The 18,419-nt window shown below is 46.5% G+C and overlaps 1 protein-coding gene across 3 annotated transcripts in view; it reads left to right on the top strand.

Annotated features, from left to right (window-relative positions):
- Positions 1-16,630, top strand: part of LOC137438801 (lysine-specific demethylase 5D) — a 153,230-nt gene extending 136,600 nt beyond the window's left edge. For all 3 annotated transcript variants that reach the window (XM_078767342.1, XM_068134172.2, XM_068134180.2), the window contains 3 exons: positions 8,459-8,625; positions 13,703-14,019; positions 15,111-16,630. In XM_078767342.1, coding sequence (XP_078623468.1) covers positions 8,459-8,625; positions 13,703-14,011 — 476 coding nt within the window. In that variant the 3' untranslated portion in view covers positions 14,012-14,019; positions 15,111-16,630. The remainder of the gene's footprint in view (positions 1-8,458; positions 8,626-13,702; positions 14,020-15,110) is intronic.
- The last annotated feature ends 1,789 nt before the right edge of the window (positions 16,631-18,419 follow it).

Below are 18,419 nucleotides of genomic sequence, written 5' to 3' on the forward strand. Positions count from 1 at the left end.
CGTGCCAACTCACTCTCTCTCTCTCTCTCTCTCTCTCTCTCTCTCTCCTCTCTCCTCTCTTCTCTCTTCTCTCTCCTCTCTTCTCTCTCCTCTCTTCTCTCTCCTCTCTCCTCTCTTCTCTCTCCTCTCTTCTCTCTCCTCTCTTCTCTCTCCTCTCTTCTCTCTCCTCTCTTCTCTCTCCTGTCTTCTCTCTCCTCTCTTCTCTCTCCTCTCTTCTCTCTCCTCTCTTCTCTCTCCTCTCTTCTCTCTCCTCTCTCCTCTCTTCTCTCTTCTCTCTTCTCTCTTCTCTCTTCTCTCTCCTCTCTCCTCTCTCTCCTCTCTCTCCTCTCTCTCCTCTCTCTCTCCTCTCTCTCTCTCTCCCCTCTCTCTCTCTCTCTCTCTCTCTCCTCTCTCTCTCTCTCTCTCTCTCTCTCTCACAAGGTTCGTATCATCAACGGTCCGCTGTGCAGTCCGTTACCATCAGCAGTTCGTGGCGCACTCCCAGCTCCGCTCCAGCTTATCGAACTGAACTCCTTCTCACCTCCTCTGATCGCCTTCTCACCTCCTCTGTTGAAGCAGTCCTTCGCAGCTGCTTTTATTGTCCATTGTTGTATCAAGCCGCCGGCTCCGATGCCACGCCTACCGGTCAGCTCACCTCGGCGCTGGTTGGCCGGCAAGGGCTCGCTGGCTCCACCTCTGATGATGAGTTCACGTGCCACACCTTGTTTTTGTGGTTCCGCCCCCTTTTTCCTCGGCTTGAGACCGCGTGCGTAATGGCGGCTTGGTGCCAGCAAACAGCCCAAGGCAAACGGCAGCAAACGCTATCCTACTGTTACTGCACTTTGACGAGTGGGAGAGATGATTGGGAAAATTGAAAGGGGCCTATCTTATTTGATTAATGCAATGCAGATTCAACTATTGGGAACAGATCCTTAACTGAAACACATAATAATGAAATAACTACAGAGAGGTCCTATGGTTCTCTATGTGTTGTACATGGACTAACTAGGGTGCGATCTTTAATAAGCCAAATGATGGGGATATTTACAGGGGATCATTTATAAGGGAAACATTTACTAAAATTTACAAAGTGAAGGTTCTAAAAACCATAACACAGCACCTGTCTCTCCTCTAGGGCCGTCCCGGCCCGAAATAACTTTACTTAATGTGACACTCAGGTGTAGTAACCCTCTACTATTAAACTTACCCTTGAGTGCGACAGTTTTAAAACAACTAAGTATATATATCCCGCTTGCTACGTTGCATCCTACCTAACAGACTCACGCCCACAGAATAACCGAATTGCGGAATGGTCTTCAAACTATACATATACGGTGGGGAGCATTATTTACAAAACACTAATTGGTATTTACAATGCGAACCCAGAACCTGTCATTTTGGGAGACAAAAATATATTTTGCAAAGAGGAAGGAGCATGCACTGCACTGCACCGATATACCATACCCACATGCCCGGGGATGCCCAATTGATATTGCAGTGCACCCCCGAGCATAAGAGCATTACAATTCACCAAAGCACCAATAAAAGCACCAAAGCACCATAAAACACACAAAGCACCATCCAGTGCTCATTTCACACATTTCAACCATAACAAACTGATGACTTTGTCTTGTGCTTCCCCTGCTCTGCTGGTCCGATGTTTCCTGATGTTGTCGTTCTTGATGTTGACTCTTGTTTGCTTGCGGCCTATTTGAGGATAATAAAAAGGCACACAACGCATCCGCTGTTTTTATTTATGGCCACAGGGGCTAACTAAGGGTGGTCCACCTGTATGGCAATGGGGGGGGGGGCCACCTCACCGTGGTCCGCAAGCAAACTCTTCTCTGGCCATCATGGCCGGTCCCAGCAGAGGGGCCAGGCCCCAACACGTGGGGTCCATCAGTGTGGTGCTTGGCCACAAAAACGTGTGGTCCAAAAAGTGGTGCTCGGGCGCAAGTCGTGCGGTCCATAAGGTGGTGTACCGGTCCAGGCAGGCTGTGCAGCGGCGGCTCGTGCACAGAACTGCGGCTACCTGCGCACTCCCCCCCAGACCCAAAATAACAAGCCGTGAGTGGGGAAGGAAGCACGCAGCAAGCATCGGGGCAAGGTCGCAAGTGTACACATCAAAACAAGGTAATGCAAGGTGAGGTGCGCATGGAAGCGAGCGGAGAAAGCTCGTCCCTACCTTACGTCACCCCCCCCCCCCCCCTTGTCACCCACCCTACCCTTGCCCTTACCCCGTATTTACAAAAGTCTACACATTTACAAATTCGTCACTGCTGTCTCGTCTTCCCCATATCTCCCCTAATACCAAATTCATCAACAATCCCTCTAACAAAATTTGCCATCAAGCCCAATTTCTCATCAATTCCTCCTAAGGAGGAAGAGATGGAACAACAAGCACAATGTCACACTTACGTCATGATGCGTCTTACATCCCCCAAAACATTTGCAACAACAAAAAAAAAAAACAACAACCATGGTGTGGAGTCATATCATCACCTCAGGTGAGTGGCTACATATGGTGCGAAGGGATTTCAATCCTAACTAAACTTCTAAATGACTTGAACACTTTTACTCTACCCGGGGTCTTTCCCTGCGAAACCATTGGCCATCTTACACTATGTGGTTCTAAGAACCGAACTCCCATTGACCAAACTGTGGTGCTCACCAATTTGGGGTCTCACTCCCCCGATTCTTCACCCTGTGCCTTCGCACAATTTCCGGGCTGGGTCGTGTGGCGCTCCCAGCAGGTCCGCTCACCTGCACACCTCCGCCACTGCAGTTGCCTCCCGAGCTTACCTGCTCCTTACCCTAACCTACCTGGGGAAGGCCCTCTGGCGCTCTCACCCCACTACCGCCCTCTCTGGCGTCAGGCTACCTGGGTCCGTCCTCTGGATCCTCGGGCCCCATTGAACAACTCTACTGGCTCCCAGAGCCTACCTGCGGCCTCACCTGGCCAACATCCTAACAGTGGCGGAGTGCTCAACCAATCACACTCACTAACAGGCCACACGCCCAGCCAATCCACTTTACTCATGCACCAATCACAACACTCCCGTGCAACTACTCGCACCACAGATGCCAATATCCAACCACAATTTAGCTACTCCCTCTACCTACTTTTAAACTACCCTCCCCGGGTATTCGTAAAGGGGTCCATCTTCCCCATCCACTCCTTTCGCACCAACCACTCCACGTATTCCACACTTCTCACTCCACACCATCCATTCTATACTCCATTCCATCTATTCCATTCAACCATTCACTCTATTCCATACTCCATTCCATTCATTTCATCCACCTGTGCTTCACCTGCACACCTGTGCACACACACCTGGTGTCACCTGCACACCTGGTGGCACTTGCACCCTTCTTCCCTCCAGGACCATTCACTCAATACAACGCACAATCACACCTTTCACCATACTCTGCTCAATGCACAATCATGCCAATCATCATGCTCACCACAAAGAACTTCCTGCGCACACACTGCATCATCTAAGCTGACTACTCCCTTCTCAAACTCGCGCTCCCCAGTCTTCCCTTATACTAAGCGCTCCCACGTCATTATAATCCACTAATCTGCTACGTCCCCTCTACAGGTACATGTCGCTACTTAACTCTACAGTTACCTATGGTCATCTTCCTCTAAATTCCGATCATTTTATCCTAACCCTCCCGGGCTAGTTTGCACAGCGAAAACCCCATAAACTATTGCTCTTGTGCCCTGGATGGATGGGAGGGATGGCAGAGTTGCCATCCCTCCACATCGGGCATTTCCCATTATCAATTTTGCCCATCCAATTTTGGCCAATCAAATTTCAATTTTGCCAATCAAATTGGCCCATCCATTACTGCCAATCATTTTTACCCATTAAATTTGCCAATACAATTTGCCAATCAAATTCACTATCCCTACCATCGTCCATTAAACTTCGAGCCTCGGTGCGTCATTACATTTTTCAAAGCTCGGCTTCGCAAAGCCGATCAACGAATTCGGATGGTTTGGTCTCCTGTGGTTGGATCCGTCCGGCATTCGGTTCAGGGGAAGAGGTTTCGTTGGGCCAAGGTTCAAAGCACCATCCCTACGCGGGGCCTTTCGCTCCCATGCGCGGTGGGCCAGCCTTGCCCGGGTGGAACGCCGCCACCACAAGGGGGCGCTGTTCCGACCCCTCCTCCCTCCCCTTGAACCGGGCCGGTCGCCTTGCCCGGAAAAGCGCAGACTCGACCGTGCGGGGCCCGGCCCGAATCGTGCACGACGCTCCGAACAGGAGCGACGCGACACCGATCCCCGCCGGCTCCCGCAGCCCACACCGCCCGACACGGACCGGGAGCTCACGTCGGCTATACGTCGGCCTAACCGCTGCCCCGGTCAACGTCAATGCTCGCTTTGCATTCTCACACCCATTCGCTACCCCTTTCATACTCGCAAAACCCGGCGTCTCAGCGCCTCTCATGCATTCCACACACTCAGTCCATTCCACCACTGCACTCCCTGTTACACACCACTCCTCTCGCGCACCTTCTTGCGCACACTCTCCTGGTACGTACTCCGTACCACTCACCACAGGTGTGCATTCCAGCACATACCCACTCACGCGCTCCGGTGTGCTCTCCCGCACCCGTGCCACCACCAACTCACTCTCCGTGTCACACTCCGTACACTCTGTTCCACAATCTTCACAATCACTCCCACTATCACACTCTGTCGTGCAATCATTCACACTCTTACATCTCACCACGGACCTTTCACTAGCGCCCGGGTGCCGTCGCGACCCCAAGCGCGCGAAAATTCTTTTTGCGCCAAACATACTCCTGCAAAATCTCCCCGCACAATATACAGGCCGACTCACCTGGGCGCTTCTTCTTCTTCGCTCCAACACCACCTGCAAATCTTTATTGGGGTTATTAAGCACAGCATCGTGATGTGAGCACGTACTTGGTACATTTTCCATCTTTTCCTCCCGCTGTCACTCTACCAAGTCCGTCTCTCCAATCCCAATTTCCACTATTGGTTCGGTCATTTGAATTAACTTTTTTTTTCTCGACGACCGCGGGCGCTAATAAAGTTTTCTCTACTTCGGCGGTCGCCGGCTCCCCCATACCCTGGGTCGCGATTTCTACCCCGGTCCAGTTACCTGCGCCTTGCTCCGACTCGCCTTTCTTGCGCTCCTCAAGCCGCGTTACCTCATCGCGTACCCGTGTGCTTTTCCCGCTCAACATGCGATCCATGTTCTCCCCTACTCTTTTCACCATGGCGTTCATTTGCTCCTGAAATCCACCCGGGTTGTACCTTGCTTCGTGCCTCATTTTTCCCATGTCGATCCCCTGGGTAGCAATCATTGCATCGAGTCCCTTACTGTCACCCTTCATAGATGCACTGAAATGCATCACAAAAAGGCCCCAGTCCATTGGCACTGCGGGCCCGACTATCACCGTCACGTACGGGAGGCCGCCATTTCGTGTGCCTGCAACCCCCGCTACCGCGCCTTCTTTGCTTTCCTCCCGCATTACTCCCACTGTCTCCATGGAGTCCTGGGTTGCCTCTAACCCCTCTTCTATCTCCCCCACCGGCATCCGACCACCTTGACCATCCATGGCACGATTTTAATTAGGGATATTAAATAAAATTTCGGCCGCTCAAAAGTTTGACCAAATTCTTTAGATATGAAAATTTGGTTCGGGTCCAATCCCACACTCCTGACACCAATTGTTATGGATCTCAGTTTCGGCACTCCCCTTACCGAGGGGGGTTTAATCCCCTCGTATTTTAAGCTGGCCGTCTGAGTCCTGGAACTATCTCGCTCCTTTGCGGGATGAGATTGGCCAGGGTGATTGGTTAAGGATTTCCCAAATACCTTCACCAATCTCTCCGCAAAGCAGGGAAATGAGTCCCTGCTCAACCGCGGCTAAAATGGAAGATTGCCGAGCGGTTTAGCGATCCGCAGCTCGAGCCATTAACAAAGGACTAACCCGACTCCGATCGTTTGGCCAAAATCGCGCCACAGGTATTCAATCAGGGAAAAGACTAAAGCGACCGGATGAGAGGAAAACCCAAAGAATAAGAAGGAACAGGTGTAATTTATTAATTATATACAAAACCAAAACCAAAGAAGAAACGAAAGGTAGGACTGTACACTGTACAGGAAGAGGAAGGAGCAGATACACAGGGCAACCTTAAAACAGTCTTATATTATAACCCCAGACAAACAAACAGACTTACACGACAGGGAATGGCAGGAAGGAATGGCTGGAAGGAGGAGAAGGTCCAGGCAGACGGTAGGGCATTGAGGTCCGGCTCCAGGAGTGGACTCGCGTCGTGGTGGGAAACCCTGGCAGGCAGCGAGCACGTATCGTGGACCACGAGTGGACGTTACATATATCGGGGAAACTGGGATACGGCGTACGTAATATGTGGCTCGTGCCAACGCTCTATCTCTCTCTCGAACAAGGTTCGTATCATCAACGGTCCCCTGCGCAGTCCGTTACCAAAAGCAGTCCGTGGCGCACTCTTAACTCCGCTCCAGCTCATCAACCCGAACTCCTTCTCACCTCATCTCTTTCTCACCTCCTCTGATCTTCTCACCTCCTCTGATCTCCTTCTCACCTCCTCTGATCTCCTTCTCACCTCCTCTGTTGATGCAGTCCTTCGCAGCCGCTTTTATTGTCCGTTGTTGTATCAAGCCGCCGGCTCCGATGACACGCCTACCGGTCGGCTCACCTCGGCGCTGGTTGGCCGGCAAGGGCTCGCTGGCTCCACCTCTGATGATGAGTTCACGTGCCACACCTTGTTCTTGTGGTTCCGCCCCCTTTTTCCTCGGCTTGAGACCGCGTGCGTAATGGCGGCTTGGTGCCAGCAAACAACCCAAGGCAAACGGCAGCGAACGCTATCCTACTGTTACTGCACTTTGACGAGTGGGAGAGATGATTGGGAAAATTGAAAGGGGCCTATCTTATTTGATTAATGCAATGCAGATTCAACTATTGGGAACAGATCCTAAACTGAAACACATAATAATGAAATAACTACAGAGAGGTCCTATGGTTCTCTACGTGTTGTACATGGACTAACTAGGGTGCGATCTTTAATAAGCCAAATGATGGGGATATTTACAGGGGATCATTTATAAGGGAAACGTTTACTAAAATTTACAAAGTGAAGGTTCTAAAAACCGTAACAATATTGTAACCAATCGATAATGCATTTGAAACTTAAATTTATGTGTACAGAGATGCACACCATATCCATTGAAATGCATAATAAACCTCTGTATTATGAAATCCTTTTAGAATAAAGAAAACTGACAAAAAGGATAGTTGAGAGATAGGCACACTTACCTTTGAGCTGTCTAGCCTCGGTTTGAATGCGGACCCAGCTACAAACTGTGTCACAGGCAGGGTGATTCATCAATGTGTGTGCTGTCCCCCGGATGGACATTAAACAGGACGTCACGTCTGCCGGCATTAGTTGGTGGACGTTAAATATCCCACGGTGTCCTTTGTGAAGAGTAGGCGAGCTATCGCTGGCACCCTGAACAAATTACAAATTCCTTCCCAAACCTACAGAGCACTGCATCAGCTGCACAACCGCACCCCTCAGCCAATGATGCTACCCCACAACCATGTGCTGCATATGAAAATAAGAAGAAGAAGATACCGACCACCTATAAAGAACAAGGAGGGGTAAAAAATTTAATGTTAGAAAATTAACATTCTTTGGAGTGGAGTAATTTAAATTATTGGAAATGAACACATTCTCACAAGTGCCAAAAATTGTGCTTACCCACAGTCATTAATCTCAAAAATAAAGTTAGTCCTTCGTAGATTTGCTTTTTTGAAATTCGCCCTTTAAAAGGCTGAGAGCCACTAAATGTGAAGGGCTACTGAGAAAAAGAAGAGGAGGAAAAATTGGCAAAACCTTCACCTAGTCCTGAAACAAGGAAACCTCTTCACAGGACCACTGTGCAGGAGAGGGGTAACTCGGCCAGCTGTAAAAATAAATTTTCCTACCCCGATTGGGTGTTTTTTAAAGAGATACTATCTCCGTACTAGATGGCCATTGGCTCCAAAAGGGAGCTCCTCTGCCCTTTGTAAGATGTTGTTTTTAGTGCTGGCAGGGTGCCACAGTCACCCTCCCCACTAGCAAAGCCAGTGAAGGGTGTTGGTTTAGTCGCTGACAACCCGACCATACGGCAGGTAGCACTGGGTTACATGTTACCAGTGGCAGTCCCAAAAGACCTGGCGAATAAAAGCACACCATCACAAAACCATGCATAAACTCAATATGGATACCACATTCCCAACTTTACATTGTAACTGCTGTTGAAACAAAGTCAAACATTAACTGTAATTGGGGTGCTGTTTGATTTCTGCCCTACCACCCAGATATTTTATATTAAATAACTCCTAGCCTGAGTTTGGTGTTGTCAGACAGGTCTGAGCCTCCATGATTTTTATCTTTGTTTTGCCTTTTCAGTATTTCGAAAGCTGGGCAGTCAACTGATTCTGTTGTCAGATTCGAGCTGTATGGAACTTCATGAACTGCTCTTGGAAGGAAACCTATTGGAGGTCTCCATGGATGAAACACAGCTAATGTGGGGGCTCTTGCAAGCTTCAAGACCCAACTTTGAAGTGTCAATCCAAGTGGGTGAACATGATGGGCATGGACAAAAATGAGTTGTGAAAAAGGGTGTTGACAGGATTTGTTTGACAAAATGTGCAAAGTTGAGGTTGATGGTGTCCTTCACAATTTGCCTCCAGATAAAATCATTGTTTTGGAAATACGAGTTTTTATTTCGTTTTTATTAATTGTATGGAAATTTTGGCCACACTGCCTTTTTCTGGGTAACATTTTAGTGTCCATCTGAAGTTGACTATGTGACCATTAAGTGGTCTTGATGATCTCATGGTCTACCATAGTTTTTGCATTACAAATAGACCAGACTAAGCAAGTTACCAACTTCCTGTTTATGGTCATTAACACGCTCACTGCATTTTTGCCAACAATCTAATATCCTCAAGCATTCTAACGGGCATTTCTAACGGGCATTTCTAACGGGCATTTCTAAGGGGCATTTCTGAGGGGCATTTCTCAGAGGCATTTCTAAGGGGCATTTCTAAGGGTTGATCTTAACTAATGCTCAACGATCTGTGCATGCGCAAGATTGGAGGTCTCGTCTCTTCAAAGCTGTCCATGCGCGCTCGCTTTCGAAGTTAAGTAACTTTTCACAATTGTGTTTTTGTCGAAACTGTATCTTTCTCTCGGTGTATGTACCTATTGGGGTGTCTTTAATAGTATTCTTAGCGTTGGTTTTTCATACCTGTGTACAGAATCGTCGGTCTTTCTTATCGCGTATTCTGAGGCCTAAGTGTAGTACTAGGCTACCGTGTCCGACCTTGGCTTGAGGCTTTGTTTTTGTCTCAGCGGTTCTCCGATCGCGCTGCAATTACTTTCCGGTCTCTGTTTTTCACGGTCTTTTCATCCCATACTTCCTTGTTTTAAAATCTAAAAAAAACAAACAAAAAAAAAACATTTCCTTCTGTTCTTATTCGTTTATTCGTTCTTATTTGTTCGTTCGTTCTTTGACCACGTTGTTTGTGATCACGTGATCACGTTGTTAAAAAATGTCTCATCTGACCCCTGAAGACCTGCATTCTGTCATATTCTATAACACCTTTTTCTTCTTCTTCTATAAAAGGATGCTTTCGACTTGCTCACCAAATCTATTCATTCCAAAAAAAAATTCCATCTCTTATAGTGCATCTTTCATTCATTCCCTAAACTCTCCAGCACTCCATCCTCCCTCCAGCGTCCTCAAACGTATTTTTGACTCGAATGTCTCAAGAAACTCATTTTGCAATAAATGTTCGTTTCCCATTAATCGTACATTTTTCAAAATCCCATCACCCCAAAATCCCATTTCCCATCACCCCTCCCCTCTAAATCTACCCCCTTGCCCCTCCCCTCCAAGTCATCCCCATCACCCATCTCTTTCAAATCTTCCCCCTTGCCCCTCCCCTCCAAATCTTCCCAATCTCCCATTCCTTTCAAATCTCCCCCCACACCCCTCCCCTCCGAGACTCTCCCTCGCTCCTCCCCTCCTAGACTCCCCTCTCACCCCTCCTCCTCAAAGCGTCCTCCCCGCTTCTTCCCCCTTCCAACTTTCACCTTCATCTCCCTCAACCTTCTGCCTCGCTCTTCCCCCTTGTCAAATAACACCTCACTGCGCCTCTCCCAATCACCATCAAACCTTTTGTCTGCTCCATACTTCCCTTTCTCCAAGCTATTCTGTAATCTCCGACACACCTTCAACAGCTCTTCCTCCTCTTCCACATCTTACCCTACCGCTCCCCCCCCCCTGTTCTGTATCCGATGCTCCCCCTTCCTCTTCCTTAACAGTATGGACCTCAAACATCCGGGGCCTTCGCTCAAACTTGTCTGATCTCTCCATACAGGTTGCTTCTGACAAACCAGACGTGATCTGCTTAACAGAAACTTTCCTCCTTCATGATGTCTCTGATTCCTTGGTATCTCTCCCAGGTTACTCCCTCCTCCGGTATGATAGACCTGAGCCTCGTCCTGGAGGTGGGGTTGCTATCTTTATAAAAAACTCTCTTCCTCACTCGCCCTGCACTGCCCTCTCTCCACCTCACCCCCAGGAATACCTTTGGCTACGGCTTCCCCTTCGCTCCAACCTTTTGTTCATATGTGTGTTGTACCGTCCACCAAACAGTGATGACTCCATCTACATCTCGCTGTCTGAGAATATGGACCAACTTCTATCTACCCATCCCAACTCTCTCTTCCTCATATGTGGTGATTTCAACTGTCACCATGCCAGTTGGCTGGGTGTGGGTACCTCTCTCACCAGCCATGGCTCTTCAGCAAAGGACTTCTGTGACTCACTGGGACTGACACAATCTGTCAATTTCTCGACCCGGATTTCAGTCAACGGAGCATCTTCTCTTCTGGACTTGGTTATGACTAACTTCCCTGAAAATGTCTGCTGCTCTTCTTCTGCTCCAATCGGCTCTTCTGATCATGTGCTTGTTAAAGTGGACATCTCTCTGACCTTCTCAGAGAGCCTCCTCAGCGTCGACGAGTCTGGCATTTCACTCAGGCCAATTGGCACGGTCTTCAAGCAGCCATCAATCATCTGGACTGGTCTCCCATCTCTACTGCCTCTGACATAAATTCTTCCTGGGAATTCTTCCAAAGCAAACTGCTCTCTCTCATGCACAGATTTATCCCATCTCGTCTTCTGTTGTCATACCCTTCCTCCCGTCCATGGTACATGGAATCTTGTGGTGAGGCTATTGCCCAGAAACAACTTGCTGTCATCTCCTGGAAAGCAAATCCAACGGAAGGAAATCTCATTTCCTTTCACAAAGCCCGAAACAAGTGTGTGTCCACCCTCAGGAGAGCCAGGAAACAATATCTCTCCGTTCTCAGGACCGAACTCTCTTATCTGTCTCCCTCTTCCAAATCCTGGTGGCGTCTGGTCAAATATGTTTCTGGTGTTTGTTCCCCCTCCATCCCCTCCCTCACCTCAAATGGCCACACGGCTGACTCCGCACGTGAAAAAGCTGAATGCCTCAACTCTGTGTTTGCCTCTAAATCTTGTGTCCCAAACCCATCCCTCTCTGTACCCACCGTACCCAGCTGCTCCTGGACTCTGTGTCCTTTCCTCCTGACAAGGTGGAAAAGTTTCTGTCAACCCTCGACTCGGATTCTGCAACTGGACCTAACGGCATCAGCCCACGGGTCCTAAAATCCTGTTCTTCCGCTCTTTCACTCCCTCTCTCTGTTCTCTTCACCCTCTCTTTTGCTCAAGGTCATCTTCCATCTGCTTGGAAATCTGCCAACATCACCGCTTTGCACAAAAAAGGTGCAAAAACAGATCCCAGCAACTACAGACCAATCAGCCTTCTCCCAATTATCAGCAAAGTCATGGAATCCATCATTGCTTCAGATATGAAATCTTTCCTCTTCTCCAATGGCTTGATCTCTGATCATCAATTTGGTTTCAGACCTGGACACTATACTCTGGACATGCTGCTTCTGTTTTCTCAACAATGGATGGAGGTCCTCAATGCCAAACAGGAAATTAGAGCAGTCTCCCTTGACATATCACGTGCCTTCGATACGGTCTGGCACCCCGCTCTGCTCACCAAACTCTCCTCTTTTGGTATCCATGGAAATCTCCACGCATGGCTGGCGGACTTCCTCTCTAGTCGTAGTCAACGTGTGGCCCTGAATGGGTTTCTCTCATCTCCTCTTCCTGTTCAGGCTGGAGTTCCACAAGGCAGTGTTCTGGGCCCTGTGCTTTTTCTGGTCTTCATCAATGATCTCTCTGACTCTCTTGAAAATCCTCTGTATCTCTTTGCTGGTGACTCTACTCTCTGTCGCTCCATTCTTCATCCCTCAGATCGGCAGTCTGCAGCCTCCTCACTCTCTGCAGACCTGGACAAAATCACAGACTGGGCAAACAAGTGGAACATGTCTTTCAATCCTGACAAATCTCACACTCTTACGATGTCTCTCCGAAAAGACCGACTGGACAACCCTCCCATCCACTTTCTGAATAATCCACTCCAAGAAGTTCTGTCACTCAAGCTTTTGGGTCTCACTATCTGCCATGATCTTTCCTGGGAAAACCACATTTCAAATCTGGCCTCCAAAGCCAGTCGCCGACTGGGCATCCTCCGTCGTGCGAAGTCCTTCCTTGGCACACCTGAGCTCCTCACCACATACAAGGCTTTCATCCGCAGCTCAATGGAATACTGCTCTCCCCTCTGGGCTGGTGCTCCTGCCTCTCACCTAGCTCGTCTTCACGCTGTTGAAACCAAAGCATTCAGAATCATTGGAATCTCCCGCGATGAAGCTAACTCCAAGGGCCTCTCACTCACTCACCGCAGGCAGGTTGGTGGTCTTTCTGTCTCTACCGACTCCTCTCTGGCCTTGCCCCCCCCCCCCCAGCTCTCTCTGGGCTCTGTCCCGCAAATATTCCTACAGGTCGCACAAGATCTGCCTGCAACCCTCTTATGGTCAAACTGCCAAAATCAAGACTCTCTGCTCACCTTCACTCCTCATTCCTCTTTTCTCCCGCCTCTGGAACAAACTCCCTCACTCTCTTCAAGCCCACTCCACCCTCCAGGTCTTTAAAACAGCTGTTCACCACCATCTCTTATCTTCCCCCTTCCAAAACCTTGATCTTTTCTACCCCCGCTAATTTCACCCCAATTCCACTTTTTTGAAATAGTAACTTCTGTCCTGGAAGTTCTTGGTGTCCTTGTGTTTTATACTTCTCCCTCCCCCCCCCCCCCCTTCCCACGCCTCCTCCCCCCAAGCCCTCTCCCTTCCACACATCTCCCTGCTCTCAAATGTTGTGTTTGTGTGCTTCCCCTTCTCTACCCATCTTGTTTTCCGCTCCCTCTTTTTATATATTTTGTTTGTCTGGTTGATTTGTTTGTGAAGTAAATGTTAGCTCTTTCACGAGCCTCGATTCAGTATACAAAAAAAATAAAAAAATACACATTGTAATTCTCCTGAATTTCCAGAAGCTTAGAGTCCAAATCCTTAATATGTCCAACTTCAGTTGAAATTTAACCCAAAATGTATGGGAAGCCAGCCAAATCGCTTTATCACTAGGCTATCACTGTAATTGTTGTCATTTTGAGTATTTTTGGAATTCCATTTAATGATCACGTATTTCTCCAGGCAACAACACAGCATATTAATGGGCTTGAAAACTGCCTTAAACGGAAGCGTGAAATGGGAGATTCCGAGGAGGAAGAAGGTGGGGCTAGTGCCAATGCAACTGCCCAAGGATGTGGAAAACAGCAAGAGAACATCACTCCAGGAGTGTCCAAGCGAGTTCATTATGCTGTAAACACTGAGGATATTTTGAAAGATGATTGTGGTGAGCAGCTGACCTCTGCCATTGAGGATCAAAGGAAGGACATGTTAACGGCCTCTTTCCGTGGAAGCAGTTCCGTCCTTCGGGCCTCTGAGAATTCTGGCTCATGATTTTTAGGGTGAGATTATGTTAATACATTAAAAATTATTGTCTTATTATTGTTGCCTTCTATCCATAAGCAAGTTCCGAACCAGTTCATATATCAAGGTAGAATCAAATGCCACGTTTCCCATTAGTAGAAGCCAGAACCAAGATTGTGCAGTTAATTTGAAGGAACTTTTTTTGCTCTGTTTTTTTTGTTTTTTTAATTCAGCCTGTATTTTCCTGCTTCATTAAGATGTTACAAATCCAGCCTGAACCGTTTTAAAACTTGTAGAAAAGATGTGAGATACAAACTGAATAGTCTTTCTAAAACTATGTCCTTTGGCTAATGCGGGACTTTCAAAATGAAGTTGGCCGCCCCAGAATGCTCGGCACGCAGGCACAGCAAACCCGAGAGACAGCGGCGTTCGGGGCACCCTGAAGGTGACACAATATCTGCTTTGGGTGCTTCTGAACACCGATGGGAAGGATTTATCTGGTTTAAAATGTTTAAGGGGGGGAGTGGGAGCTGTGTGAGGGCTGTTATAACAAAAGTTTGTTTGGTTCCTGTGTCCACAAAATAAATTATATGACATTTTTGCATCTACTGCCAAAAGGTGTGTGTGTGTGTGTGTGTGTGTGTGTGTGTGTGTGTGTGTGTGTGTGTGTGTGTGTGTGTGTGTGTGTGTGTGTGTGTGTGTCCTCACATTAACATGAAATGGTAGGAACTTGACAACTTGCATCCATAGATATTTCTCATATTTCCATGAGTCCGATTTTCATGTAAAAAAAAGAATTATGTTTAAAAGATTATTTGAATTTAATTTTGCGCTAGCAACTGCAGGTTAAAAGTGCCTACACTAGTAAAACCAAGTCACTGAAATCGCATACACAGCACATGCGTGAAAGGCCTCGTTACCATTCACAAAATCATTTTGAAAGTCCTGTATTTTAATGAGTAAAAGTTAGGTCTGAGAATAATTACTATATTGACTTGATTTATGACCTACGTATTTTGTTTCTGCTCCTTTGTTGATTTTGTCCTGATTTTATTTATTAATTTATTTTGGATGGCACTTTCCCCCAATGTATTTTTGATCTTTTCACATTTTCCTCCCATGCATGCAGATGTCGAGTTTTGAGGCTTTACATTCTGCCTGCAATGTTTTGAACTCCAAACGCAGCAAATGAAGATGCCTCATTCATGTGCGCTTACACTCATCTCATGATGGTTTCCAGCTTTGAGCCACATGTTTTTTTTCCTTTTTTCTGCTTAAATTTGAAGGGTTTCTCTTATTAAGGAAGAAAAGAACGAGTAGTTGAGAATGTTTATTTGGTGCTTTAATTTTTTTTGTCACTTTATGGTATGACTTTACAATAAAATAGTTACACCGCCCCCATCCCCTCCCCTTTCAAATTACAATTGATGTGACTTGACACTAAAACATATTTGACTTTATAAAAAGGCATTTAAACCTTGTTGCAAGCCAGAAAAGCTTGACAAAAACAAGGTGAATTGTTTTGCATTGCAGAGGTGTGGTAGAGGCGTGAGGGAGACTTTGGAAGTGAAATTAAAAGACGAGTTCATAATGTTTGAGGGGAAAATAGCAACGTGGTATTGAACACGAGTTAGCATTTGGTTGGGATGTAGGGGGTGAAGGCAACCACAGAACTGTGCAAGTCCCCGAGGCATGGATTTTGTTCCCGTTGCCTTTTCTTTAGTTCTACTGCTCGGTCACAAGAGTCGGTGACATAAGAATTAGTCTGGACTATTGACACCCCGCTACTCATACAGTTTACAAGCAAACCCAGGGAAGGGGCGTCGAGAGTAAGATTTTTCAGACCTCAATTTTTTGCCCGATAAGAACATTATCTCCAAGAAACTCAGTGGAGTTTTGATTTCGACTGCAACACCAATAATTACAACTACTATTACTACAACTACTACTGCTAATACTACTATGATATTTTGCTGTTGTAAGATACAATTTTTGTTCATACTTTGGAGGTTTGTAACACCTGCTTTTTTGAAGATCTTTGCCTAATGAGGAATGCTTTGCTTTTGCATTTCTTGAAATTAGAATTTTCATATGTATTTTAAAATAGATGTCATGTCTTTTTCTAAAATTGGTAGAGCAGCTCGGGGTTAAGGATAACTCAAGGCTATCTTTTGTTTACGGTGACTTGCGCAACAGCCTCTTTGTTATATCTGTTCTCCTTTGTTCTTTGCAAAAGGAGATGTGAAAACTTCCCCACTTTTGCACGCTCGGTCCTGTAAACTATTTTGCTCAGCATTTTTCCTTTTAACTGGTTGTGAATATGAATAGTTCTCTGTATATGCCACTGATTTGGTTTTCCTCCTGGGTCAGCATGAGCTTTTTTCAAGGCAATCTTGCGTACCTTATTTTGTTTCCCCTACCCCCCCCCCCCCCCCCCACCCCAGGTTATTTAATTGTTTGTTTCTTTTGCAGGGAAAGGGAAGTATGACCTTTTAGCTGTTTTTACTGTACTTTCCCCATTTTTATAGCATTAAAGCTGAAATTTAGTGTGCTGATTTAAAATAAAAAAATTCAGTAAGTAATCTACATCTGGTTCACAATGTCAAATCTAATGCTGTGATCCATGCAATAAATTACTTAACATTTGTGTTCCTTGTTTTCTTTGTTTTTTTTTTTGAAAAAACCAGTTAATAGAGCCCCATCCACAAAATGATGCCTTTTTCTTGCTTGAGAGCAAGCATGTGGGTCATTACCTCTGCCACCGGAGGTGGACGGCCCCATAGCATGATGCATTATGTTTATAAGTTATGTTTTCAACCCTGTCTGTCTTTGTCTGTCTGTGAGTAGGACATCTCAAAAAGTTATGGACGGATTTGGACGAAACTTCTTGGACAGGTTTGGTGTGTGACAAGGACGAATTGATCAGAAAACTTGGTGGACGAGTTAGGTCGGTGACGAGAACAAACCAATTAGATTTTGGTTAAGGTCGGAATGCATATTGGGCCTATCATAAGGCGACACAACGTAAATTGTTCAGCTTAGCAGAGGAAAATGCTCTATCGAATGCCATTCCTGTTTAAAATGTTTTACAAAGAGAGCATTCCTAATAGTTCAAGAAAAATGTTCACTAATCAATGGATTTATTAGAAGTTGTTTCATGAATTGACCTTCAGTCCTTCACCACCTACACTGTGCTAATAAGTAACAATTACAACCTATAGTGAGGAAATGTTTCATTATTACATTTACCGAATGCATTACATGTTCAGAGGCCATCCAATTATCACATACACAAATATGGCTGAAATACAAAGGTATTTACATACTACCAGAGTTGCTAACATACTTCCTGCGTGGCAGTTATCTGATAAATGATGAATAAAAGTGAAAAGGTGAAAAAGGCAAAGTTTGAGTGACGCCGAAGATGAATGGCCCCTTGGCCTGTGCACCTCAGGCACAGTCGATAATCCGGGCTTGTCTGTGAGGGTTGCTATTTCAGCAGGAGGATTTCAGGAAATAAAGGGTGTGTTGACTTGGTGAACAAATCAGCACAAACACATAAGTCAGCCTTGACGGTGATTGTGGGAAAGCACCATTAAGGTATTTGATGAATTGCCATTTGTACCTCACTCACGAAGAGCCATTCCTTATGGACGAATTAATCCCCTCGACCCATAGATGGGTTCATTGAACATCTTCAATATCATTGAGCTTTTCACGTAGAATGACAAGGAATTCAGAGGAATTCCAACAGCGATGTGGCTGTGAGCAAATTAATGGTTTAATTTTGCAGAGTGATGGTAGTTCATATGCAGCCCTGGCTGCTGGTTGCATCATTTTCTGGTGGACCACTGGCTGTGCCGCTGATGCAGTGCCCCCATTACCAGTTAGCTGGTACTCATTTTGTCGACCTCAGAAGGATGACAGGCTGAGACAACCCACCTGGAATTCTTTCATTGGCACGGCAGGGGCTCAAACTCAAGACCCTAAGATTTCAAGCCAGCCACCTTATCCGTAAAGCCAAGACCAGCCTTGTTTTGCCGAGCAATTATCACTTTCTCGAAGCGAGAATGTATTCAATTCCACATTTCTGCCAAAAATCCTGTTTCAATTTCTCCAAGCCAGCAATTAAACTATTTGCTTCTGATTTGATAGTGCCAGGTACATCCTCAGTATGCACAAACTCTCTGAGTTTTTCATGAGTTGTTTTGTAGTCGAGGCAAAGTACTTTTGTTGACTCAGCATGGCAGCACCATCATGTTGTTGGCAGTGTTTCATGTCAAAATTCGCTTGTTTCATTTGGAGTTTTGTCACGCAACTCCAATTAACATCAGAGTTGCGGATTGCCGATTACGAGGCTTTAACTCCCGAGGCTTTAACTCAATAGCGGATTCCAAAACCAAAGCGCGCAGGATGGAGGGGAACGACGAGAGCCCCG

The sequence above is a fragment of the Myxine glutinosa genome, chromosome 1, assembly GCF_964187855.1.
Source record: "Myxine glutinosa chromosome 1, kmMyxGlut1.1, whole genome shotgun sequence".
NCBI lineage: Eukaryota > Metazoa > Chordata > Myxini > Myxiniformes > Myxinidae > Myxine > Myxine glutinosa.